Source organism: Hemitrygon akajei, chromosome 29 (assembly GCF_048418815.1).
Source record: "Hemitrygon akajei chromosome 29, sHemAka1.3, whole genome shotgun sequence".
Taxonomy (NCBI): domain Eukaryota; kingdom Metazoa; phylum Chordata; class Chondrichthyes; order Myliobatiformes; family Dasyatidae; genus Hemitrygon; species Hemitrygon akajei.
Window position 1 is genome coordinate 30,895,290 of NC_133152.1, and position 22,634 is coordinate 30,917,923.

Below are 22,634 nucleotides of genomic sequence, written 5' to 3' on the forward strand. Positions count from 1 at the left end.
CCAGCAATATTATTGCATTCGCAACTCTCATGAAATCTGGAGGGTAAATTAAATGGGAATGGATCTTTAGAAAACAGCAGGGGAGATGAATCCATCCACAATTCCACTCTGTGGGGAAAAAAATCACATCATACACTCAGTGGCTAATTTATTAGTTACCTCCTGTACCTAATAAAGTGGCCTCAGAGTGTATGGTTGTGGTCTTCTGATACTGTAGCCCAGACAGTTCAAGGTTTGATGTGTTGTGCATTCAGAGATGCTCTTCTGGACACCACTGTTTTAATGTTTGGTTATTTGAGCTACTGTCCCCATTCTGATGTTTAGTCTGAACAACAACTAAACTTCTTGACCATGTCTGCAGCTGCAGCTTTAATACATTGAATTGCTGCCACATGATTGGCTGATTAGACATTGGCACTAACGAGGTGTACCTAATAAAGTGACCACTGAGTGCACAATGAGGTGAAGGTGGAAAGGACAAACAAGGCTCTTGGGTTCAAAGGTAGAGCACATGTCCCCATGGGTGATAGCTCGTGTCATGAATTGGTCCACTCTTTCTTGTGTATGATTCTGTGCTCCATACACAGGAGAGAGAACACTCTGGACCTGAAGAAAATGTGAGGAAAACCAAATAAAGTGATGGATGAGATTGGGCACCCGAGTTACACAAAAGTGCACAAATACAGCTGGATTTGATTTGTTTCTTCCAGTGATTTCTTCTTGATTATACGTTGATCATTAGGTTGTGCTTGTACCTTGGTGTGAAATAAGGATGATGGGAAGAATGTACCTGGACTTGTGAAGGGGTGTGTGGGGATGTGTGTGCATTCCAGGGGAATGCATACAATAAGCTGTGAGAGAATGAGAAAAGATATTTGTATGTTGGAAAGAAGGAAAATGTGGTTGTTTTTTTCTCTCCTATTTTCCTGCGGGAAAATTGATTATTTCAGCATCTCCTTACAGCAGATTAAGGGTCTAAGAAATCACGAAGCAGAATGTTGGGCTTTTCCTCTATTGTTGCATGATGTGAAATCAGGAAAAAGGAAACCTTTTTTTCGTTTAAGGGGAGGAAGAAATTATTAAAATACGTACATCTTGATCAGCCTTTTTTCTTGATTTGATAGCCAATTCAATGCAAGCAATGACCAAGCCCAAAGATAATCCAGTTGCTAGAAGGAGTAAAGCGCCTCCGATCTGGTTTATTTTAACTGGACTCCACTGATCTGAGTTTCCTTCTTCATTGCAGGAAGATCTCCACCACTTGGCCTTCAGTTGATGCAGATACCCGGACTCCTCCAATTCCAAAATGACAAGACTTAAGTTGTTTCTAAGTGGATCACCTTGGGCCAGAAACAGAACAAAGAAATTATAGACAGGGATGCTGGAATCTGGAGCAAAAAACAAAATGTTAGAGGAACATAGTAGCTCAGGCAACATCTGTGAGAGGAAATGTCAGTCAACATTTTGGAACATCTAGACCTTAAAGAGAGGAGGTGGATAGACCTTGGAGATGTTGTAGTGAGTTGGCTGTCCATTTCCCTCCACAGATATGCCTGACCTGCTGGGTTCCTCAAGTATCTTCTTTCTTGCATGAAAATTTATATATTACTGAAGCAAAATTTGTTACTAGAGTGGAGATGAAATATGGAATGGTGAGCAAGAAGAAACATTTATACAAAACAGTTCATGACCTTGAGATGTTCCTAAGGGCATTACAGCCAGGACTTGAGTCAGAAGTTCAGAAGTGGGATTGGATTAAATAATCCGCTTGATTTTGCAGAAAGAGTGCAACTCACCAGGGCGAGTGGCTATTCCATATCCTCTCATAGCGGCAATGTCTGGGACCCTCATCAAGTTGCAGTCTTTTGCAACATCCAGGTCTATTGTTGCTGATTCACCAATTAGTGCATAATTTGAGGTGAGTGCACGTTCCGTTCCCTCCTTCATCGTATCCACAAGGACAGAATCAATTTTACTGTTCATTGTTGTATAGATATTATGATAGACTTGAATTTTTGATTGCTGTTGGAAAATGAAAGGAGAGAATATTTTTGTTAAGAAATGTTGCATTCATTCACAGAAAGATAATTAGAAATGGTATAAATGCTAAACACTCAACTACTGGACTTCTACAGCCATCTTTTATGACTTTTTACATCCTGTTAGTAGGTCCTTTTGCTCTACTATTATTCTTTTAACTTTATAACTTCTCCTTGCCCATCATTACAGATGTACATATCTTCAGTAAATTTTAATATGTTCACTCATGTTTTCTACTTAGCAATTTTTCAACCTTTAATTCCTTCCAGTTCTGTTTAAGGATTATAGACCTGTGCTGTTACCTCTTTTTACTATCACAATGATGCTCCCTGACGTGAGTATTTTATTTTAAATCTATTTTTAAAATTGATATTCTGCTTCTGTAGAGTGATATAAAATTTGAATGACATTCCTGTTTACTTGTTCACTGCTATTATAAATGCAACTTCTGGATTATTAGACTCCCGTGACACACGTTTCATTTTATTCACTGGCTGTTAAACTGCCTTAATTCCTTTTGCCTTCTATATTCCTCTTGAATGGTTCACAGCTGCTTTTCATTGTTTAATTAACAGAGCACCTCCAGTTCTTAAAATACCGGGATTGAAGGATTTTATTGTTTTATTTACTTTTAAAATATGGGTGTCACTTGCAAAGCTCAATTGCAGAAGATGGTAAATGGTTGTCAGTAAATCTCTTATTGGCTCATTGAGCAGGTTACAAGGGCAGGAAAGACTGTGAGAATAGAGCCACGTAGAAGAACTGCATGTGTCCTTCTCCTAAGTGCATTTATGAATCAATTTCTTTTTGATAACCATCCAATAAATGATTGCTACTTCACACTAATAAATAAATTGAAATTCTCATGCTGAAATTTGGAGCAACACGTACAAACAAGCTGGAGGAACTCAGCAGGTCGGGCAGCATCCATGGAAACAAGCAGTCAATGTTTCGGGCCGAGACCCTTTGTCAGGACTGAAGAGGGAGGGTGCAGGGGCCCTATAAAGAAGGTGGGGGGAGGGTGGGAAGGAGAAGGCTGGTGGGCGTCAGGTTAAAAACCAATCAGAGGAAAGATCAAGGGGTGGGGGAGGGGAAGCAGGGAGGGGATAGGCAGGAAAGGTGAAGGAGGCAGAATCATGAGAGAGGTGATAAGCACCTGGAAGAGGAGGCAGAGTAAAACTGGGATGGGGGAAGGGAGGGGGAGGGAATTACCAGAAGTTGGAGAATTCAATGTTCATGCCAAGGGGCTGGAGACTACCCAGACAGTATATGAGGTGTTGCTCCTCCAACCTGAGTTTGGCTTCATCATGGCAGTAGAGGAGGCCATGTATGGACATATCCAAATGGGAATGTGAAGCAGAGTTAAAGTGGGTGGCAACTGGGAGATCCTGTCTGTTGTAGCGGATGGAGGGGAGGTGCTTGACGAAGCAGTCCCCCAATCTGCGTCAGGTCTCACCAATGTAGAGGAGGCCACACCGGGAGCACCGGATGTAATAGATGACCCCAACAGACTCACAAGTGAAGTGTTGCCTCACCTGGAAGGACTGTTTGGGGCCCTGAATGGTGGTAAGAGAGGAGGTGTAGGGACAGGTGTAATACTTACGCCTGCAGGGATAAGTACCAGGTGGGAGATCCATAGGGAGGGATGTGTGGACCAGGCAGTCGTGGAGGGAACAATCCCTGCGAAAAGTGGAGAGGGGTAGAGAGGGAAAGATGTGCTTAGTGGTGGGGTCCTGTTGAAGGTGGCGGAAGTTGCAGAGGATAATATGCTGGATCCGGAGGCTGGTGAAGTGGTAGGTGAGGACAAGGGGAACTTGGTCCCTGTTGTGGTGACGGGAGGATGGGGTAAGGGCCGAAGTGTGGGAAATGGAGGAGATGCGGGTGAGGGCATCATTGATGACAGCAGAATGGAAATCACGATCCTTAAAGAAAGAAGACATTTGAGATGTCCTTGAACGGAAAGCCTCATCCTGGGAGCAGATGCGGCAGAGACGGAGGAACTGGGAATAGGGAATAGCATTTTTGCATATGGCAGGGTGGGAAGAGGTATAGTCAAGGTAGTTATGAGAGTCAGTGGGTTTATAGAAGCTGTCAGTGGACAGTCTCTCTCCAGAGATGGAGACCGAGAGATCAAGAAAGGGGAGAGAAGTGTCCGAGATGGACCAAGGGTCTCGGACTGAAACATTGACTGCTCATTTCCACGGATGCTGCCCGTCCTGCTGAATTCCTCCAGCTTGTTTGTACGTGTTGCTTTGACCACAGCATCTGCAGTGTACTTTGTGTTTACTATTCTGAAATTTGAGCTGGCATTCTTAGTTCTTAGTTCTGGATCTCCTAATCCAGAAATACAACCATTATGTTCCAACTTCAAAGCTTAGTAGTTGGTGATGGCATTCCCTCTTTCTAAATCATTTCAATTGCAGCTACCCACCACTGGAAAGATTTTTCAAAATCTTTACAGCAGCGCTGCCATCTGTTTGTTCAGAAGTCATGCCTCCTCTGCAATGTGAAAGATTGTACCAGATGCGCTGATAGCCAGATCTCCCCATTTGATGACTTATCATAATTTTAGTTTTGGGACCACTAACTTGGTGTTGTCTACCCTCTCTGCCTTTCCACTGAATCTAGCATGATGTAGATCGGGGGAAATAATAGTGCTGTATAAAAGTGCGTACCTTGAAGAACTGGAACGTTGATCCACCACGCACTGTCCCATATTCAATTTCAGTTTGTTTTGCAAGGTCATTGAAGGATTTAATTAATGGTTTCTGGTTCTCTGAGTTTAAAGAAGCTCCAAAATTTGTGGCATAAGTTACCAGGAAAACCATGACAAATAGCCACCAGACTGTCCCGATGATCCGTGTAGACAAGGCTCTAGGATGTGGTCCTACACCTGTTAGAAAATAATATACAGCAAACAGAAAGACAATTCAGACCAACTTATCCATGTTTATGTTCCACACTAGCCTCTACCCACTAAACTTCATCTTGACCAGCCGATTTTCTTCCATTCTACCTATTCTGTTATTCCTTGAGCTGCTTAGCTATTCTTTGTCATAATAGATTCTAGCTTCTAATTATTTTTTGCCTAAGCAACTTTCTCCTGAACTCACTTTATTATTTTTCCCTAAACAACTTTCTCCTGAACCCACTTTGCATTTATTATTGATATTTATTTATGACCCCCAGTTTACTCCTCATAAATTGAATCTCCTCTGTAACTTTTTGCTTAATAACTTTAAATATTGCTTTGCTTATGTCCTCAAGCACTCATCCCTCTCTATCCTGGAGCAAAGCACTCCATATTCCCATCTTCCCTGACCTGCTCCCATCTGACTGATAACCTATTCTGTAACTTGAGATTCTACAAATCTTGGGCAGTGCACACGGGATGCTGAAAGAACTCAGCAAGTCAGGAAGTTTCTATGTAGGGGAATAAACAGTCAATGTTTTGGGCTAAGACCATTCTTCAGGACTGCAAAGGTGGGGGCAGAAGGTGGGGGAGGGGAAGGAGTACCAGCTGATAGGTGATAGCTGAGCAACACACACAAAATGCTGGAAGAACTCAGCAGGCTAGGCAGCATCTATGGAAAAGAGTACAGTCAACCAACTTAGCCATGTTAGCAGGACTGGAGGTAAAAAAGCTGAGGAGTAGATTTGAAAGGTGGGGAGGGGAGAGAGAAATGCCAGGCAATAGCTGAAACTTGGAGGGGGAGGGATGAAGCAGAGAGCTAGGAAGTTGATTGGCGAAAGAGATGGAGGGCCATGGAAGAAAGAAAAATGTTTGGGGGGGGGGGTGGAAAGGAGCACCAGAGGGAGGCAATGAGGGGGCAAGGAGATGGGAAATAGTGAGGGTGGGGGCATTACTCGAAGTTTGAGAAATCGACATTCATGCCATCAGGTTAGAGGCTACCCAAACAGAATACAAGGCCTGAAACGTCGACTGTACTTTTTTTCCCATAGATGCTGCCTGGTCTGCTGAGTTCATCCAACATTTTGTGTGTTTTGCTCATAATTCCAGCATCTGCAGATTTTCTCTTGTCTGTGAATTGATAGGTGAGTGGGAAGGTGGGTGGGTGGGAGAGGGGAGTGGTGAAGTTAGAAACTGGGAGGGCATAAGTAGAGGAGATAAAGGAATAAAGAAGGAAGAAGGCAGGGGAGTGGGGCTAAGGAGGAGAAAAAGGATTAGCCATGATTTAATGGGAGAGCGTACTCGAGGGCCAAATGGCCTAATTCTACTCCTATGTCTAATGGTCTATGGAATTTGATTGGAGAGGACAGTGGACCATGGAAGAAATGGAAGAAGGAGGGGAACCAGAGGAAAGTGATGGGCAGGTGAGAAGAGAATGGATGAGATGGAAACCAGAATAGGGAATGGAAAAAGTGAGGGGTGGGGAAGAAGTTACTCTTCAGTTGGAGGAGACCCATTCAGATTATTAGGTGTTGTTCCTCCAACCTGAGTTTGGCCTCATGCATTACAGCAGAGGAGGCCATGAATACGTGTATCAGAATGGGAAGTAGAATTGAAATGGGTAGCCACTCAATACGAAAATTACAAATTTTCTACTTTTTCTCTGTTCTGTTATGCAATCTGGTGGCTGGAATGTTGTGTGGTACTCCAGTTAATCTCTTCCTGTTCTGAAGCCACCTCCTGCTGTTACTCAGCTTCTTAACTAGCAGTTACGTACTGGTGTCTTGCCCAAATGTGGTTCTTTTTCTGTGAACTCTTCTTCAGGGTTTGAGAACCAGTCAGTGTCGGTAGAATGTAGCCCTCATGCAATAGGTAAGATGGTTAAAAAGGAATACATGTAGAATTTCTCTTATTTGGATAAGATATATCAAGAAAAGAGTAGGAAAATTATGCAAGAACTGTTGGGTTGGTTGGCATCCGTCTGTCTTAAAGGACAATGGGTGATGATCATCATCACAAGCCTGGGTGGAAGGTGTGGAGATCCTGAGATGCCCAGTTGCCAAAATCCCCCTCTCGGCCTCACCAGTACAATCCAAAGGAAAGCTTATGAAGCAATACGTTTGGCACCAGCTTGGCTGCAGGAGCTGCTGGAAGGATGTTCAATGATGTTCAGTGGCCTTAGGCGCTCCACTCCTGATTTGCTGTCTGAGTTTACTCCCATAGTCTTCATCACTCCTGAGGCTGCCCACAAGGCAGTGGGGCTATTTACCCAAAGCTGGGATCTGACTCATGAGCACCAGTGGGTGTCCACACACCAGGGGGCCTGCGTGCTAAGCGCACAAGCTCCAGACCTCCTCCCCATCTTCTGTAGTTCAGCCTGAGTCCGAAAGGAGTTCAATTTCAGTGTGCCACCAGCGAGGAGGCACTACCTGAGGTTTGCTGTTGGAGAGGCTATGTACTGGCAGGGAGAGACTTACACATTCAGCTCTCCTTTTTGCAAGACTATTAGCCAGAGGTGGAAGCTGAAAGTGAGAGTGACAAGCACTACGCACTACAGTACCACACTGTATTAAACCAGAACTGCATTAAACACTATTCGGCATACTGTCCATGAGATTTTCAGTTTGGTTAGGCTGCACAGGAGAGGCTAAGGAAATGCTGGGGTGATAATGAACATTTAAATTTAAGGATGATATTAATGAGATTTTATTAACCAAAGATCCTGAGGGATATGGAAAAGGGTGAGTACATGAAGTCAATTCATAAGTCAATTACCATTTTGTGGAATGACGGAATGTCCTTGTGGGTACAAGCAGCCTCCTCAAGTTCCTTTATTACTGAGCTATGTAAACCTTTTGGTAGAAAAGTTAAGTAGGCTAGCAAGAGGACAAAGCCTGCAAAGGGAAAGATCAAGTGAGTGGCCATGATGTTGGCAATTGGACTATAATGTGGAATATGTAAGGCTATTCATTTTGGAAAGAGAAAAATGAAAAATGAAATGGAATGATTCAACAACATATTGCAATACAAGTCTGTTAGGAAATCCTAGTACATGAAATAGAAAGAGTTGACATGCAGGCCACAGGAAGTCATTATGATAGTTAATGGAATATTGGCCTTTATCGCAAGGGCTATGGATTATAGAGAAGGTTCACAAGATTGACTCCTGGGATGAAAAGAATGATATGAATAGTTTGGGTTATTCTCATTGACGTTTAGAAGAATAATGTGAGCTGCCTTAATGACTATCACCTGGTAGCACTCACATCTACAGTGATGAGATGCTTTGAGAGGCTAGTCGTGACTAGACTGAATTCCTGCCTCAGCAAGGACCTGGACCCATTGCAATTTGCCTATCGCCGCAATAGGTCAACGGCAGATGCAATCTCAATGGCTCTCCACACGGCTTTAGACCACCTGAACAACACAAACACCTATGTCAGGATGCTGTTCATCGACTATAGCTCAGCATTTAACACCATCATTCCCACAATCCTGATTGAGAAGTTGCAGAACCTGGGCCTCTGTACCTCCCTCTGCAATTGGATCCTTGACTTCCTAACCGAAAGACCACAATCTGTGCAGATTGGTGATAACATATCCTCCTCGCTGATGATCAACATTGGCGCACCTCAGGAGTGTATGCTTAGCCCACTGCTCTGCTGTCTATATACACATGACTGTGTGGCTAGGCATAGCTCAAGTACCATCTATAAATTTGCTGATGATACAACCATTGTTGGTAGAATCTCAGGTGGTGAAGAGAGGCCGTACAGGAGTGAGATATGCCAACTAGTGGAGTGGTGCCTGCAGCAACAACCTGGCATTCAATGTCAGTATGACAAAAGAGTGATTGTGGACTTCAGGAAGGGTAAGATGAAGGAACACATACCAATCCTAAAAGAGGGATCAGAAGTGGAGAGAATGAACAATTTCAAGTTCCTGGGTGTCAAGATCTCTGAGGACCTATGTAGTTATAAAGAAGGCAAGGCAGCAACTGTACTTCATCAGGAGTTTGAAGAGATTTGGTAAGTCAACAAGTACACTCAAAAACATCTATAGATGTACCGCGGAGAGCATTCTGACAGGCTGCATCACTGTCTGGTATGGCGGGAGGGGGGGTGCGAGGCTACTGCACAGGAAAGAAGCAGCAGAGGGTTATAAAATCTAGTCAGCTCCATCTTGCATACTGACCTACTAAGTATCCAGGGTATCTTCAGGGAGCGGTGTCTCAGAAAGGCAGCGTCCATTATTAAGGACCTCCAGCACCAAGGGCATGCCCTTTTCTCGCTGTTACCATCAGGTAAGAGGTACAGAAGCCTGAAGGCACACACTCAGTGATTCAAGAACAGCTTCTTCCCCTCTGCCATCAGACTCCTAAATGGACATTGAACCCTTGGACACTACCTCACTGTTTTTAATATACAGTATTTCTGTTTTTTGCATATTTTTTAATCTATTCAATATAAGTATACTGTAATTGATTAACTTATTTATTACTATTATTTTTATTTTACTTTTTTTTTCTCTTCTATATTATGTATTGTATTGAACTGCTGCCGCTAGGTTAACAAATTTCATGTCACATTCCGGCGATAATAAACCCAATTCTGATTCTGATTAGGAGAATGAGGGGTGATCTTACTGAAACATAGATGTTTCTGAGGATGATGACAAGGTTAATGTCAAGAGGATGTTTCTCCTAGTAGGGTTGAGTAGAACTAGAGAGCAGTTTAGTGCTAAATGTTGACTAAAGGAGCTGACCCAAGGTGATAGATCTTACTGATACTAATCCAGTTCTGAACCAAACACCACTTTCCCACTCTCTCCCCATATTCTGGAAATATAAGCTCGCTGTTAATCTCCACCTTGAACACATTTAATGACACCACAACTCTCTGAATAGAGAATTCCAAGGAGTCTCAACCTTCAGAGAGAAAAGAATTCGTTATGTCCATCTTTAGTGGGAACATCCTCTCAGCATCCACCTTGTCTTTTGACCTATGTGACCAGTTATATCTACAAGTCCGCTCAGCGGTCTGTGACTACTGTACCTTGTAAAGTGAGAGCTCCGATTCCAAACCAGAAGCTGTCGAGTAGAGAAAAGCGATTGCTCTCAACCTCAGGTTCACTCCATTCGCTGGGGCTCAGTCTGTAAAGCGATAGTCACATCACATCCTCTGTACTTAGATGAATAACATACATAAATTCTCTGCAATAACAGCAGAACTTTTCATCCTTTTGTATCCATTAAATTTGAACATGAAATATTTATCTATTTTTATCTGACTCATGCTGTTCCTGCCAAGGGTTGTTTGGTGTTGATGGTACAAAGGGGAAATTTATTCCATATTTGACCCATACTGTGCTGCCACAGGTGTTTGTGCGGACAATATAGGAGTTTTTCTCTGAATATAACAAGCTGTACCTATCCTAGTGGTTTCTGGTCATGCACTGCAAAGGAATCGTTACTTTAAATCTAATCTGTGCTGTATTGACTGAAGTAAGAAGCAGTTGTTGTAGCAACTGTTTTCCAGCCAGTGGCAGAGTTGAGCTACTTAAAGCTCCTTCATAATTGCCAGAAATGTTTTTAGTTTGTTAATAGTCCTTCAATTCTGTCTATCTTCAAAACCGTCACAACCATCTCAGTCTGTGACCTTTCCATTTGCAATATACCATCATAATGGTCTCCATGTATAAAGTTGTCAGTTAACCCCTTGCATTGAATTGGTTTGCAATATGGAGTCACTGGGAACGGCATGAAGCATTCCAAACTCCGGCTGGTGTTTTAGTACGAAGCTTGGTCGGATTTGAACTGTTTTCTGAGGTGATGCAAGCCTCTGCCTTACCAGATGTTGTTTCACACCTCCCCACTTATCCCAGCAGGCCTTCCCCTAGGGGAGATCTTGGTATCACTGGTGATGCAACATGAGACATGGGCAATCTTCCCTCTAATCTGTAATGACCGGTGTGTGTAAAAAATCTTGTGCTGTGCAATTTTTTTTTGCCTAGTGACAACATGTTGCACACTGAATAATTTCTTCAATAAAAACAGTCATGAATAAGCCAGTTCTATATCGCAAACTCCACATTGTCAACACCATTCACAACAGAAACCCAAAAAGGAAATGTGTATAATCGTAAAATATACTAAACATGCCAACGAGGTAGAGGGGGACGACCTTCTTGTGTGCAGTTTAAATTCCATTGTGTGCTAGTATCAAAAGATGTGTGCACATACACATGTGCACACCTCAGAGGGAACATTGGACGTGGCATGACTTTGTGTCAACTGTGAAAAGGGAGCCAAGTAACTGAGAAGGGGTAAGAATGATGCTAACTAGATGAGGTGTGTAGGGAGAAGCTAGAAGGGCAAAAAAAAAGTTACAAAATATCTGTGGTGGACAAAAATAAGAATCTCAAAGCATTTTTTCCAAGTACATTAGAGGCAGGAGGGCAATTGAGGAAAGAGTATAAAGCCCATTAGGGACCAAAGGAGCAGTCTATGCTGAAATCCAGATGACATGGGTTACGTTTTTTGCCATCTGTATTTACTAAATAGAAGGGTGTTTCAGTTGGAGAAGGGGATGGCAAAGTTCTAAGAAGGTGTTACTAGATGTCACAGTGGACTTAACGGTGAATAAATTCCCTGGGACATATGAAGTGTATGGAAGGCAGGGAAAAAGATTACTGGGGCTTTGACAGAGATTTTAAAATCAAATGATGCGCCAAACGGCTGTAGCAAATGTGGCAACTTTGTTCAAGATGGTTAACAGAGACAAGTCAGATAATTATAGGCCTTTAAGTGTAATGTCAGTGGTTATTGGGGGGGAAAAACGAGGGATTGGATTAATCAAACCTGGAGAGGCAGGGATTTATAAAAGCTAGTTTGTATGGTTTTGTTGGGAGCAACCCGTCTAACCAGTTTGACTGAATCTTTTAAAGAGTATACTGTCAGATTGCCGGCAGGTGGAAAAAGTCTGCTCCCTGACCTCTGACCCTCAACACAGGGCTATGTCCTAAGCCCCCTCCTTCACTCTCTGTGTGCCCACGACTGTGTCACCACCCACAGCACCAATCCGCTAATTAAGTTTGCTGTTGTTACTACATTGAGTGGCCTAATCTCAAATAATAACGAGGCAACCTACGGAGAAGAAGTAGGCTAACCCCTGTTGACATCAATGGATCTGGGTTTGAGAGGGTGAACAGCTTCAAGTTCCTTGGTATACACATCGCCGAGGACCTCATGGTCTGAACATACCAGCTGTGTGGTGAGAAAAAGCACAACAGCTCCTCTTTCACCTCAGACAGTTGAAGAAGTTCGGCATGAGTCCCCAAATCCTAAGGACTTTCTACAGGGGCACAATTGAGAGCACCTGACTGGCTGCATCACTGCCTGGTATGGGAACTATACGTCCCTCAATCGCAGGTCTCTGCAGAGAGTGGAACGGATAGGCCACTGTATCCGTAGATGTGAACTTCCCACTATTATCTATCTATCTATCTATTCAGGACATTTACAGAGACTGGTGTGTAAAAAGGGCCTGTAGGGTCATTGGGAACTCGAGTCACCCCAACCACAAACTGTTCCAGCTGCTACCATCCGGGAAATGGTACTGCAGCATAAAAGCCAGGACCAACAGGTTCCAGGACAGTTTCTTCCACCAGGCCATCAGACTGACTAATTCACGCTGATACAATTGTATTTCTATGTTATATTGACTGTCCTGTTGTATACACTATTACGAATTACTACAAGTTGCACATTTAGATGGAGACATAACGTAAAGAGTTCTACTCATGTATGTGAAGTATTAAAGTCAATTCAATGATGAGGGCGGTGTAATTGATTCTGTCTGCATGATCTATAGTACAATCTTTATCAAGGTTCCATATGGGAAACCAATCCAAAATTGTTTTGTCATGCACATTAACTATTTGGATGTGAATGGTATAGGCACGGTTAGTAAATTCACACTTCACATGAAAGTTGGGGGTATTGTTGACTTTAAGCTCCAGGACAATATTGGCAAGATGATAAGATGGGCAGAATAATGACAGATAGAATTTCATCCTAATAAATGTGAGGTGATGTATTTTGGGAGGACTAAGAAGGCTGGAATACACAGTGAATAGTAGTGGTCCTGGGGGTTTTGAGGAATGTGGGGACCTTGGCTTACAAGTTAAGGTTATCTGAAGGTGACAGTACAGGTAGATAAACTAGTTAGGTAAGCAAGAGGGATACATGGCTTCATGGGGGAAAGAATACAAGAGCTAGGATGTTATGATCCAACTTTATAAAACATTGGTTAGGCTGCAGGTGTAATACTATGTATGGTTCTGATTGGCTTTCACTGAGCAGTAGAGATTCACCAGGTTTCTACCTGGGGAATGGATCACTTCCCTACAAGGAGAGACAATAACCTGGATTTGCTTTCCCTGGAGCAAAGGAGGCTAAGTGAGGACAAAACTTCGAGAGGCACAGATGAGGGTGGTGCAGTCTTCATGAACCTCAGTAAGACCCTTGACAAGGTCCTGCATGGGAGACTGATCCAGTATCCAAATTGTCAGAAACCTCTCTCTGTGGCAGTGCCGTCTAAAACTGTATGGTATAGATTTTTGTGACAGACAAGAGATTCATTAGGGATCTTTTTTCACCAAGGGTGGTTGAAATTGGAAGGTTCTGCCTGAGCTGGTGGTGGTGGGTGCTCTAGCAACATTTAAATATCTAGATGAGCATCCCAATTTCCAAAGCACGGACTAAGTGCTGGAAAAGCAGATTAGTTTGATGGACCTTCAAAAGTTTCCTCCTACATTCCGAAGATGTACAGGTTGGTAGGTTAATTAGTCACATGGGTGTAATTGGGCAGCATCAGCTTGTTGGGCCAGAAGGGCCTGTTATATAGAGATATCTCTCTAAATAAAACAAAATAAAAATAATGATTACCTTGCTGCAAGGAACATGCAGAAGCAGGTCAGTATGTAAGCGAAGAGCAGGCTGAACCAGGTCTCCGGGGAGAATGGGCTCATGAATTGGAAAAAGCCGGCACTTTGGGAATTGGTGTGCTTGCGGACCAGGATGCTGATCCCCACAGACATGAATGGGCGAGTGAAGTCAAACTCGCTCTCACGCAGCCTGGTGATGGTGAGAGGAGCGATGGCCAGATCTGCCTCCTGTCAAGAGTCAGCCAGATGAAAGAGAAATGACTTCATTGCTTTAAATCTTCTACTTGTTGACAGCAGCAGATTCGCATTTACACAAACTCTATAATTATCAGTCTGGCGTGATGGGGTGGAGTGTGCATATGCTCCTGTTTGTCTTATTAAGAGATTAATAGCAAAACTCGTGTGTTATCTCTGCTGTGAATTGCTGGAGTCTGTTTTACAATGGATGCCACTCACCAACACATCCCTCTTCTCCAGTGCATAAATACAAGTGGTTTTATGGATGCTAGAAATCCAGAGCAACGCGCACAAAATGCTGGAGGAATTCAGTAAGTCGGACAGCATCCATACAGGGGAATAAACAGTCAATGCTTTGGGCCGAGACCCTTCAGCAGGACTGATGTCCATACCCAAAACATTGTTTATTCCTCTCCATAAATGCTGCCTGACCTGCTGAGTTTCTCCAGCATTTTGTAGTGTGTTTCCCTTCTCCAATTATTGATTAGACCTGATCCTTTTTTTCTCTGCCAGAGCCTCGACGACCACTTATTTTTTCAAGTTGTCTTGGAGGAAAGATTCTGTGAGTGGTCACAGCGCAGTGTTTTTTTTTGTGAGGCTGAGTTGCGAGCTCGACACTCAACCCGGCACGGATGGAGTGTCCAGGAGCAACCCAGACTGGATTCGAACTTGGGAACCTTCGCTCCGGAGTCCAGCACTGATATCACTGCGCCACCAGCTGGACCTGATCCTTAGCTTCTCTATAAAGCTGTGGTAATGGAATTTAGTTAAAAGATTGTGTAGAGATAGGAAAGACCTTTATACAACTGAAACTCTTTTGTTTGTGTAATGAAGAAGGTTGAATGGGGCACCAGTAGCTTTAGGGTACACTGATTGTTATTTGTTCCTGATGATCCAGATTGTTTCAGAAACAATGGAAATAAATGTTGCAGCTTTACATATATTGCTGTCTTTTCTGTTGTCTGTGTATATGGCATGATATTTAATCTCCATAATTTCAGTGAAATGAGTGATATTTCCATGATTGGCTGTGGGATTGCCTTGTCTATTGGTGCCATTTATTTGAAGGGAATTCCTCAGCTATTGCCAAAAAATTCAAAGTTAAAAGTAAAGCACATACATGTCACAATATACTATTTTGAGATTCATTTTCTTGCATGTATTAACAGGAAAATAAAGAAATGCAATAAAATTTATAAAAAACTATAAATAACAAAGACAAATAACCGATGTCCAAAAGACGACAAATCGTGCAAATAATTTAAAAAGTAAATAAATAATACTGGGTTGTAGAGTCCTTGGAAGTGAGTCTGTAGGTTGTGGAGTTGGTTCTGTGCTGAAGTAAGTCAAGTTTTTCATGCTGGTTCAGGAGCCTGATGTTTGTAGGGTAATAACTTTTCCTGAACCTAGTGGTATGGGATCTCCTGATGGCACCAGACCACTGCTGATGCCCTATCAAAAATTGTGACTCCTTGCTGCAGACACTGGCCAACTAGTACGCACATTAAAAAATGCAGAATGCTAAAAGAGGAGCACCTTTTCTTCATGGGATAGTAATCCTGATGCTGGCATTAATCTGTTCTGAACTGTAACAGCATTTTCCTGGAACTCAGTTGGGGAGCTGTTAATTTGCAAATAACAGTTTAAAATAATCAGTGAATAAAAATGTGGTATCTGTAAAAATGACCAACTAACTATAAGGTTGTTATCAAAATCCTTACTATTTGAGTTCAGGGAGAAAATCCTGCTATCATAGTTGTCTGATCTGGATCTGGAGTCTTAACCTGTAGTCCCAAACCAACATAGTGAACTCACAGTGAATCATTAGGATTGTCTGCAAATTGCTATGAAGTATGAAAATTTAAAATAAATGTTTGGAATTCTGATGCACAACACGGACTCTGAGCATTTCAACAAGACTCACCACCATAATTTTGGCAGGACAGCGAGGAACAGACTAATAATCACTGGCCTTCCAGCATGGAATAAAACTTACAAAGGTAACATTTACTTGCCTTTCTCTTCAGCTCCCCCAGCATTCCAGTCCATTGCCCATTTTCCAGTTTTGTCCCGTAAAGACCATCCTTCACAACTTGGATTTCATAACGAAAATTGAGTCTTTCTGAGAATAATTTAAGTAGATCAATGCAGAAACCTTCAAATCCTCCTGTAACTTTGGCCATTATAAATGGTTCTTGCTTTTAAATGAAAATATCAAGAAAATTTCATTAGATTATTGACTGAACCCATCCCATCAACAGCGAGCACAAATACAGACCATTTACAGTGTCTACAAAAAATTATTCACGCCTACCCCCTTGAAGATTTCATATTTTATTGTTTTACAGCATTACATTAGATTGAATTTGCTTTTTTTTTGACAGTGATCAACAGAAAAGACTCTTTTGTGTCAAAGTGAAAACAAATTTATACAAATTGGTCTAAATTCATAACAATTATTAAATAATTGATTGCATGATTATACACCCTTTCAGGTCAGTCTGCACCTTTGGCAGCAATTACAACCTCGAGTCTGTGTAGATAGGTCTCCATCAACTTTGCACATCTGGACACTGCAATTTTTCCCCATTCTCCTTCACAAAACTGCTCAAGCTCTGTTAGATTGCATGGGGATCGTGAGTGAACAGCACTTTCAGGTCCAGCCACAAATTTTCAATTGGATTGAGATCTGGACTTTGACTTGGCAACTCCAGGATATCAACTGTGTTATTTTTAAGCCATTCCTGTGTAGCTTTGACTTTATGCCTGGGGTCATTGCCTTGCTGGAAAACAAACCTTCTCCCAAGTTGCAGTTCTCTTGTAGACTGCATCAGGTTTTCCTCCAGGATTTCCCTGTATTTTGCTGCATTCATTTTACCCTCTATCTTCACAAGCCTTCCATGAAGCATGGTGGTGACAGGTGACTTCATGTTTTTAACGGAAAACTAGATGTAAAATGAAAAAGCAACCAGGAGAAAATCTGCAGGTGCTGGAAATCTAAGCAACACTCACAAAGTGCTGGAGGAACTCTATGGAAAAGAGTAAATAGTTGTTGTCAGGACTTACAGTCTGATGAAGAGTCTTGACCCGAAACATTGACTGTTTACTCTTTTCCATAGCTGCTGCCTGGCCTGCTGAGTTCCTCTGGCACGTTGTGCATGTTGCTTGTGAAGTGAGAAGGTGGTGGGATTAGATTAGATTAGCTTTATTTGTCACACATACACAGTAAAGTACATTATTTATGTCAACGCCCAACACAGCCCGAATATGTGCTGGGACAGCACACAAGGGTCACCATTCTTCTGATGCTAACATAGCATGCCCACAACTTACTAACTCTAACTTGTAGTGCATCTTTTTGGAATGTGAGAAGAGACAGGATCACCCGGAGGAAACCCAGTAAGTTTCAGGCTTATTTAGAAAGAGTGAGGGAATCATACTAATTAGATCAGTCAACCATTAGGATTCTGTGGACGATTCTTGAACTGTGGCTAAGAGACCAATCTGAGTGTCATGTCAACAGCGTCTTTTGATCTTTTGATTTAAGATTGCTTGCTGTCAGCCAGTTCAAACACAATCAGTCCTGATGCTGTTTATAGAGCTCCTGGTTGTGACTCAGTAGCTTCTGAATGAGCTGGAGTGTTCAGGTCCCCACTCGGCAGGTGTGAGCAGGGTGACACTTTCAAACAGCGTTGAGAGAATGTTGCATTGTCAGGGGATGAAATGTTATGCTGGTTGGACCGTCAGTTGTCTACATTGAAGATCCAGCCATTGCAGAAAGGTGCTGAGGAATTCCCCCCAGTGCCTTGAGCAAAATCACAAAAATATAGAGTATCTGGTCGTTCACTGAGCTGACTCACTGGGCCAGATGGTCTAATTCTGCTCCAATGTTTGATGGTTTTATCGCATGTTTGTTTGTGTGAGCTCGTATTGCTTCTTACAATTAGTGATTGCACTTAAAAAATAATCCGTTGTGTGTGAAAATGCATCCTAAGGTTGTAAATGAATATACAGGCCTGTTTCTTACATTTGTAAGCAGCATCTCATTGTTTGATCCCGTGCTTTAGCCTATGGGTGTAAATGTTTGGCTTGCCACCCAGTTGTGTACAGCATTTGTAACTCTTAACTTCATCCCTCTAAGACATTAAAAGCACCTCAGAAATTAATCACAGAACAGAGAACAGTACAGAACAAGAACAGGTTCTTTGACCCACACGCTGCTCTTCCATGACAGTGCTCCTTGTAGATGTGCTCAATGGAAGGGAAAGCTTTATCTGCATTGGACTGGACTGTATTCACTGCTTTTTTGTTGGATTTTATGTTCAAGGGCATTGGTGTTTCCAAACCAGGCTGTGATGCAATGAGTCAATACACTTTCCACCACACATACTGTATATAGAAGTTAGTTAAAGTTATAGATGCCATGCCAAATCTTCACAAACTTCTCAGAAAGTAGAAGTGCTTCTGTGCTTTCTTTGCAATGGCACTTATGTGCTGGGCCCAGGACAGGTCCTTTGAAATGATAGCACCAAGGAATTCAAAGTTGCTGACCCTCTCCATCTCTGAATCCCCAATGAACAATGCCTTACGGACCTCCGATTTCCTCCTCCTGAAGTCTCCTTGGTATTCCCGACGTTAAGTGACAGGTGGTTGTTGTGACACCAATCAGCCAGATTTTCAGTTATGCTCGTATATGCTGATTCGTCACCGTCTTTGATTAGCCAGTGACAGCGGTGGAATCAACAAACTTAAATGCGGCGTTGGAGTTGAGCTTAGCCACGTGTAAAGCAAGTAGAGCAGGTGCTAAACACACAGCCTTGTGATGCACCCCTGCTGATGGAGATTGTGAAGGAGATGTTGCAAATCTGAACTGACTGGGGTGCACAAATGAGGAACTCGAGGATCCAATTGCATTAGGAGGTATTGAGGCCAAAGTCTTGAAGCTAATTGATTGGTTGTGAGGGGATGAAGGTATTGAATGCCAAGCTTTAATCGATCAGGAGTTCTCTGATGTATACATCAGATGTCCCAGAGTTGAGAGAAGAGCCAATGATATGGATACTGTTGATCTGCTGTGTCAGTAGGCAAATTGGAGCCGATCTAAGTTGCTTCTCAGGCAGGAGTTGATATATTTCATCACCAACCTCTCAGAACACTTCTTCACGGTGGATGTAAGTACTACTGGATGTTGGTCATTGAGACATATTACCAGTTCTTCTTAGCTACCAGTATAATCGAAGCCTGCTTGAAGTAAGTTGGTACCTCAGACTGCTGAAGCAAGAAGTTAAAGATCTCAGTGAACGCAGCAGCCAGTTCAAAGTAAATTTTATTAGCAGAGTGCACATATGTCACTACATACAACCCTGAGGTTCATTTTCCTGCGAGTGAAATAGTAGAGAATAGTAACAATAACAGGATCAATGAAAGTTAACCAGAGTGCAGACGGCAGCAAACTGCTAATATAAATAAATAGCAATAAATAACAAGATAAAGAGTCCTTAAAATTAGTTAATTGCTTGTGGTAACATCTCAATGGATGGGCAAGTGTAGTTACCCCTTTTGAGCCTGATGGTTGTGGGGTAGTAGCTGTTGTTGCACCTGGTGGTGCAAGTCCTGAGGCTCTTGTACCTTCTACCTGTTGGCTGCAGTGAGAAAAGAGCCCAGGTGCGAGGACGTTGCTTTCTTACAACATAGTTTCACATATATATGCTAAATGGTTGGGAGGGCTTTACCATGACGTACTGGGCTGAATCCACCACCTTTTGTAGGATTTTCCATTCAAAGGCATCGGTGTTTCCATACTTGGCCATGATACAGCCAGTCAAAACGCTCTCCGCTACACATCTATAGAAGGTTTTGATGTCATGCTGAATCTCTGCAGACTCTTAAGGAAGCTGAGGCATTGCCGTGCTTTCTTCTCAATTGCATTTCTTGCTGGGTCCAGGACAGGTCCTCTGAAATAGTGACACCCAGAAATTTAAAGTTGTGAACTCTCTTTACCTCTGATCCTCTGATGAAAACTGGTTAATGGACCTCTGGTTTCTCTCTCCTGAGGTCCACAATCAGTTTCTTGTCCTTACTGACATTAAGTGAGAGGTTGTTGTTATGACACCACTCAGCTAAATTTTCAATCTTCCTCCTGTATCTTGATTCATCACCACCTTTGATATGCCCCACAACAGAGGTATCATCAGCAAGCTTGAATCTGGTATTGGAGCTGTGCTTAGCCACCCATCCATGGGTGTAGAGAATAGGGCTACACACGTAGCCTTGTGATGTACCTGTGCTGATGGAGGTCATGGAGGAGGTGTTGTTGCCAATCCAAACTGACTGGGGTCTACAAGTGAGGAGATCTGGGATCCAATTGCACAAGGAGGTACTGAGGCCAAAGTCTTGAAGCTTTTTGATTAGTTTTGAGGGGATGATGGTATTAAATGCTGAGGTATAATCGATAAAGAGCATCCTGATGTATGCAGCCTTGCTATCCAGATAGTCCAGGGTTGTGTGAAGAGCCAATGAGATGGCATTTGCTGTGGACCTATTGCTCCGGTAAGCAAATTGGAGTTGATCAGCACAAGTATTTAGTACTTGGCCAAGTACGTCATCCGGGCTGGATGCTTTCAGTTCACTCTCCTAAAGGATGCTCTCACGTCAGCCTCAGAAACTGAAATCACAGGGTCATCTGGGCTGTGGGAGTTCGTGAAGTTTCCTCCATGATTTGATGCTCAAAGTGAGCATAGAAGGCTTTGAGGTCATCTGCAAGTGAAGCCCTGTTGTCATGTGTGTCGCTTGATTTCACTTTGTAAGGAATGAAAGCATTCAAGCCCTGCCACAGCTTTCAATCATCCTTCAGTGATTCAAATTTAGTCCAGAATTGCCACTTCACCTGTGAGTTGGCTTTCTTTAAATCATATCTGGACCTCTTGTATCTTACTTGGTTGCCAGAAATGAATGCCTTTGATCTGGCCCTCAGTAAATTGCAATCTCATGGTTCACCCAGGGCCTCTGTTTGAGTAAGACTCTAAATGATTTTGTGGGGACACACTCATCTACGACTTTTTTGTAAAAAAAGTCTGTGACAACTGTTGTGTATTCAATCAGATCCTCTGACGATTCCTTGACAAGGCCTGGTCCAGGACTTGGAGGAATCCCACAGCTGCTTGTCTGCCTCTTGCGAGCACCTCTTAGATGCTTTTTTTAATCTCTGGAGCCTTGCTCTTTAGCTTCTGGCTGTATGCAGGTAGGAGAAGGACAGGTTGGTGATCAGATTTCCCAAAATATGGTCTGAGCATGGAATAGTAGGCATTCCTTACCATAGTATAGTAGTGGGTAGTGTATTGGGACCTCTGATGCTACAGGGTATATGCTGATGGTAATTGGGCAGAGATTTCTTCAAAAGCCTGACTGAAGTCCCCAACTATGAACTGAAATGCATTGGGGTGGACTGTTTCTTGTTTGGTGCTGGTAATATATGCAGTGTCTCGAGTGCCTGATTGCAGTTGGCCGATGGTGGTATGTAAATTGTGGTCAGGATCACGGAGAGAACTCTCAGTAAATAGAATGGTCTGCACTTGATCATTAGGTTGGGAGTACACAAGTACGACAAAACAGCCACATCAGAGGACCACGGAGAGTTTATCGTGAAACACCCACCCCTAAATTTTGCCTTTTCTGAATCAGCAGTCCGGTCATCCAGTGTATCGAGAAGCCTTCAGGTCTGATTGCTGTATCTGGTGTACTATGAGTAAGCCATGTCTCCATAAAACACCCAACACAACAAAACCTCATTTCCTCCAATCTTGCCCTTAGGTCCTCCAATTTGTTCTCCAGCAACTGCACATTGGCTAACATGATGCTGGCTAGAGGGGATCTCATTCCTCTGGTCCTTCAGCCCAGCCAGTCCATGCTGAATAATAGTTCGGCATGTACCAGATGGACTGAAGGGCCTGAGTCTATAGATATCTTATTGTCAGAGATACTTTACAAGACCATAAGATATAAGAGCAGAAGTAGCCCATCGAGCCAGCTCCGCCATTCGATCATGGGCTGACCCAACTCTTCCAGTCATCCCCACTCCCCTGCCTTCTCCCCATACCCTTTGATGCCCTGGCTAATCAAGAACCTATCTCTTTCTGCCTTAAATACACCAATGACTTGGCCTCCACAGCCACTCTTGGCAACAAATTTCACAGATTTACCACCCTCTGACTAAAATAATTTCTCCGTATCTCTGTTCTAAATGGGTGTCCTTCAATCCTGAAGTTGTGCCCTATTGTCCTGGACACCCCTACCATGGGAAAGAACCTTGCCATATCTAATCTGTTCAGGCCTTTTAACATTCGGAATGTTTCTATGAGATTCCTCCCTCATCTTCCTGAACTCCAGGGAATAACAGTCCAAGAGCTGCCAGATGTTCCTCATACAGTAACCCTTTCATTCCTGGAATCATTCTCGTGAATCTTCTTTGAACCCTCTCCAATGTCGGTATATCCTTTCTAAA

The 22,634-nt window shown here is 42.8% G+C and overlaps 1 protein-coding gene across 4 annotated transcripts in view; it reads right to left on the reverse strand.

Annotated features, from left to right (window-relative positions):
• Window positions 1-22,634, reverse strand: part of LOC140718402 (probable glutamate receptor) — a 39,718-nt gene that overhangs the window by 2,289 nt on the left and 14,795 nt on the right. For all 4 annotated transcript variants that reach the window (XM_073032099.1, XM_073032102.1, XM_073032100.1 and 1 more), the window contains 6 exons: window positions 16,150-16,332; window positions 13,899-14,125; window positions 10,006-10,103; window positions 4,716-4,933; window positions 1,797-2,022; window positions 1,093-1,340 (listed from right to left, as the gene is read on the reverse strand). In XM_073032099.1, coding sequence (XP_072888200.1) covers window positions 1,093-1,340; window positions 1,797-2,022; window positions 4,716-4,933; window positions 10,006-10,103; window positions 13,899-14,125; window positions 16,150-16,332 — 1,200 coding nt within the window. The remainder of the gene's footprint in view (window positions 1-1,092; window positions 1,341-1,796; window positions 2,023-4,715; window positions 4,934-10,005; window positions 10,104-13,898; window positions 14,126-16,149; window positions 16,333-22,634) is intronic.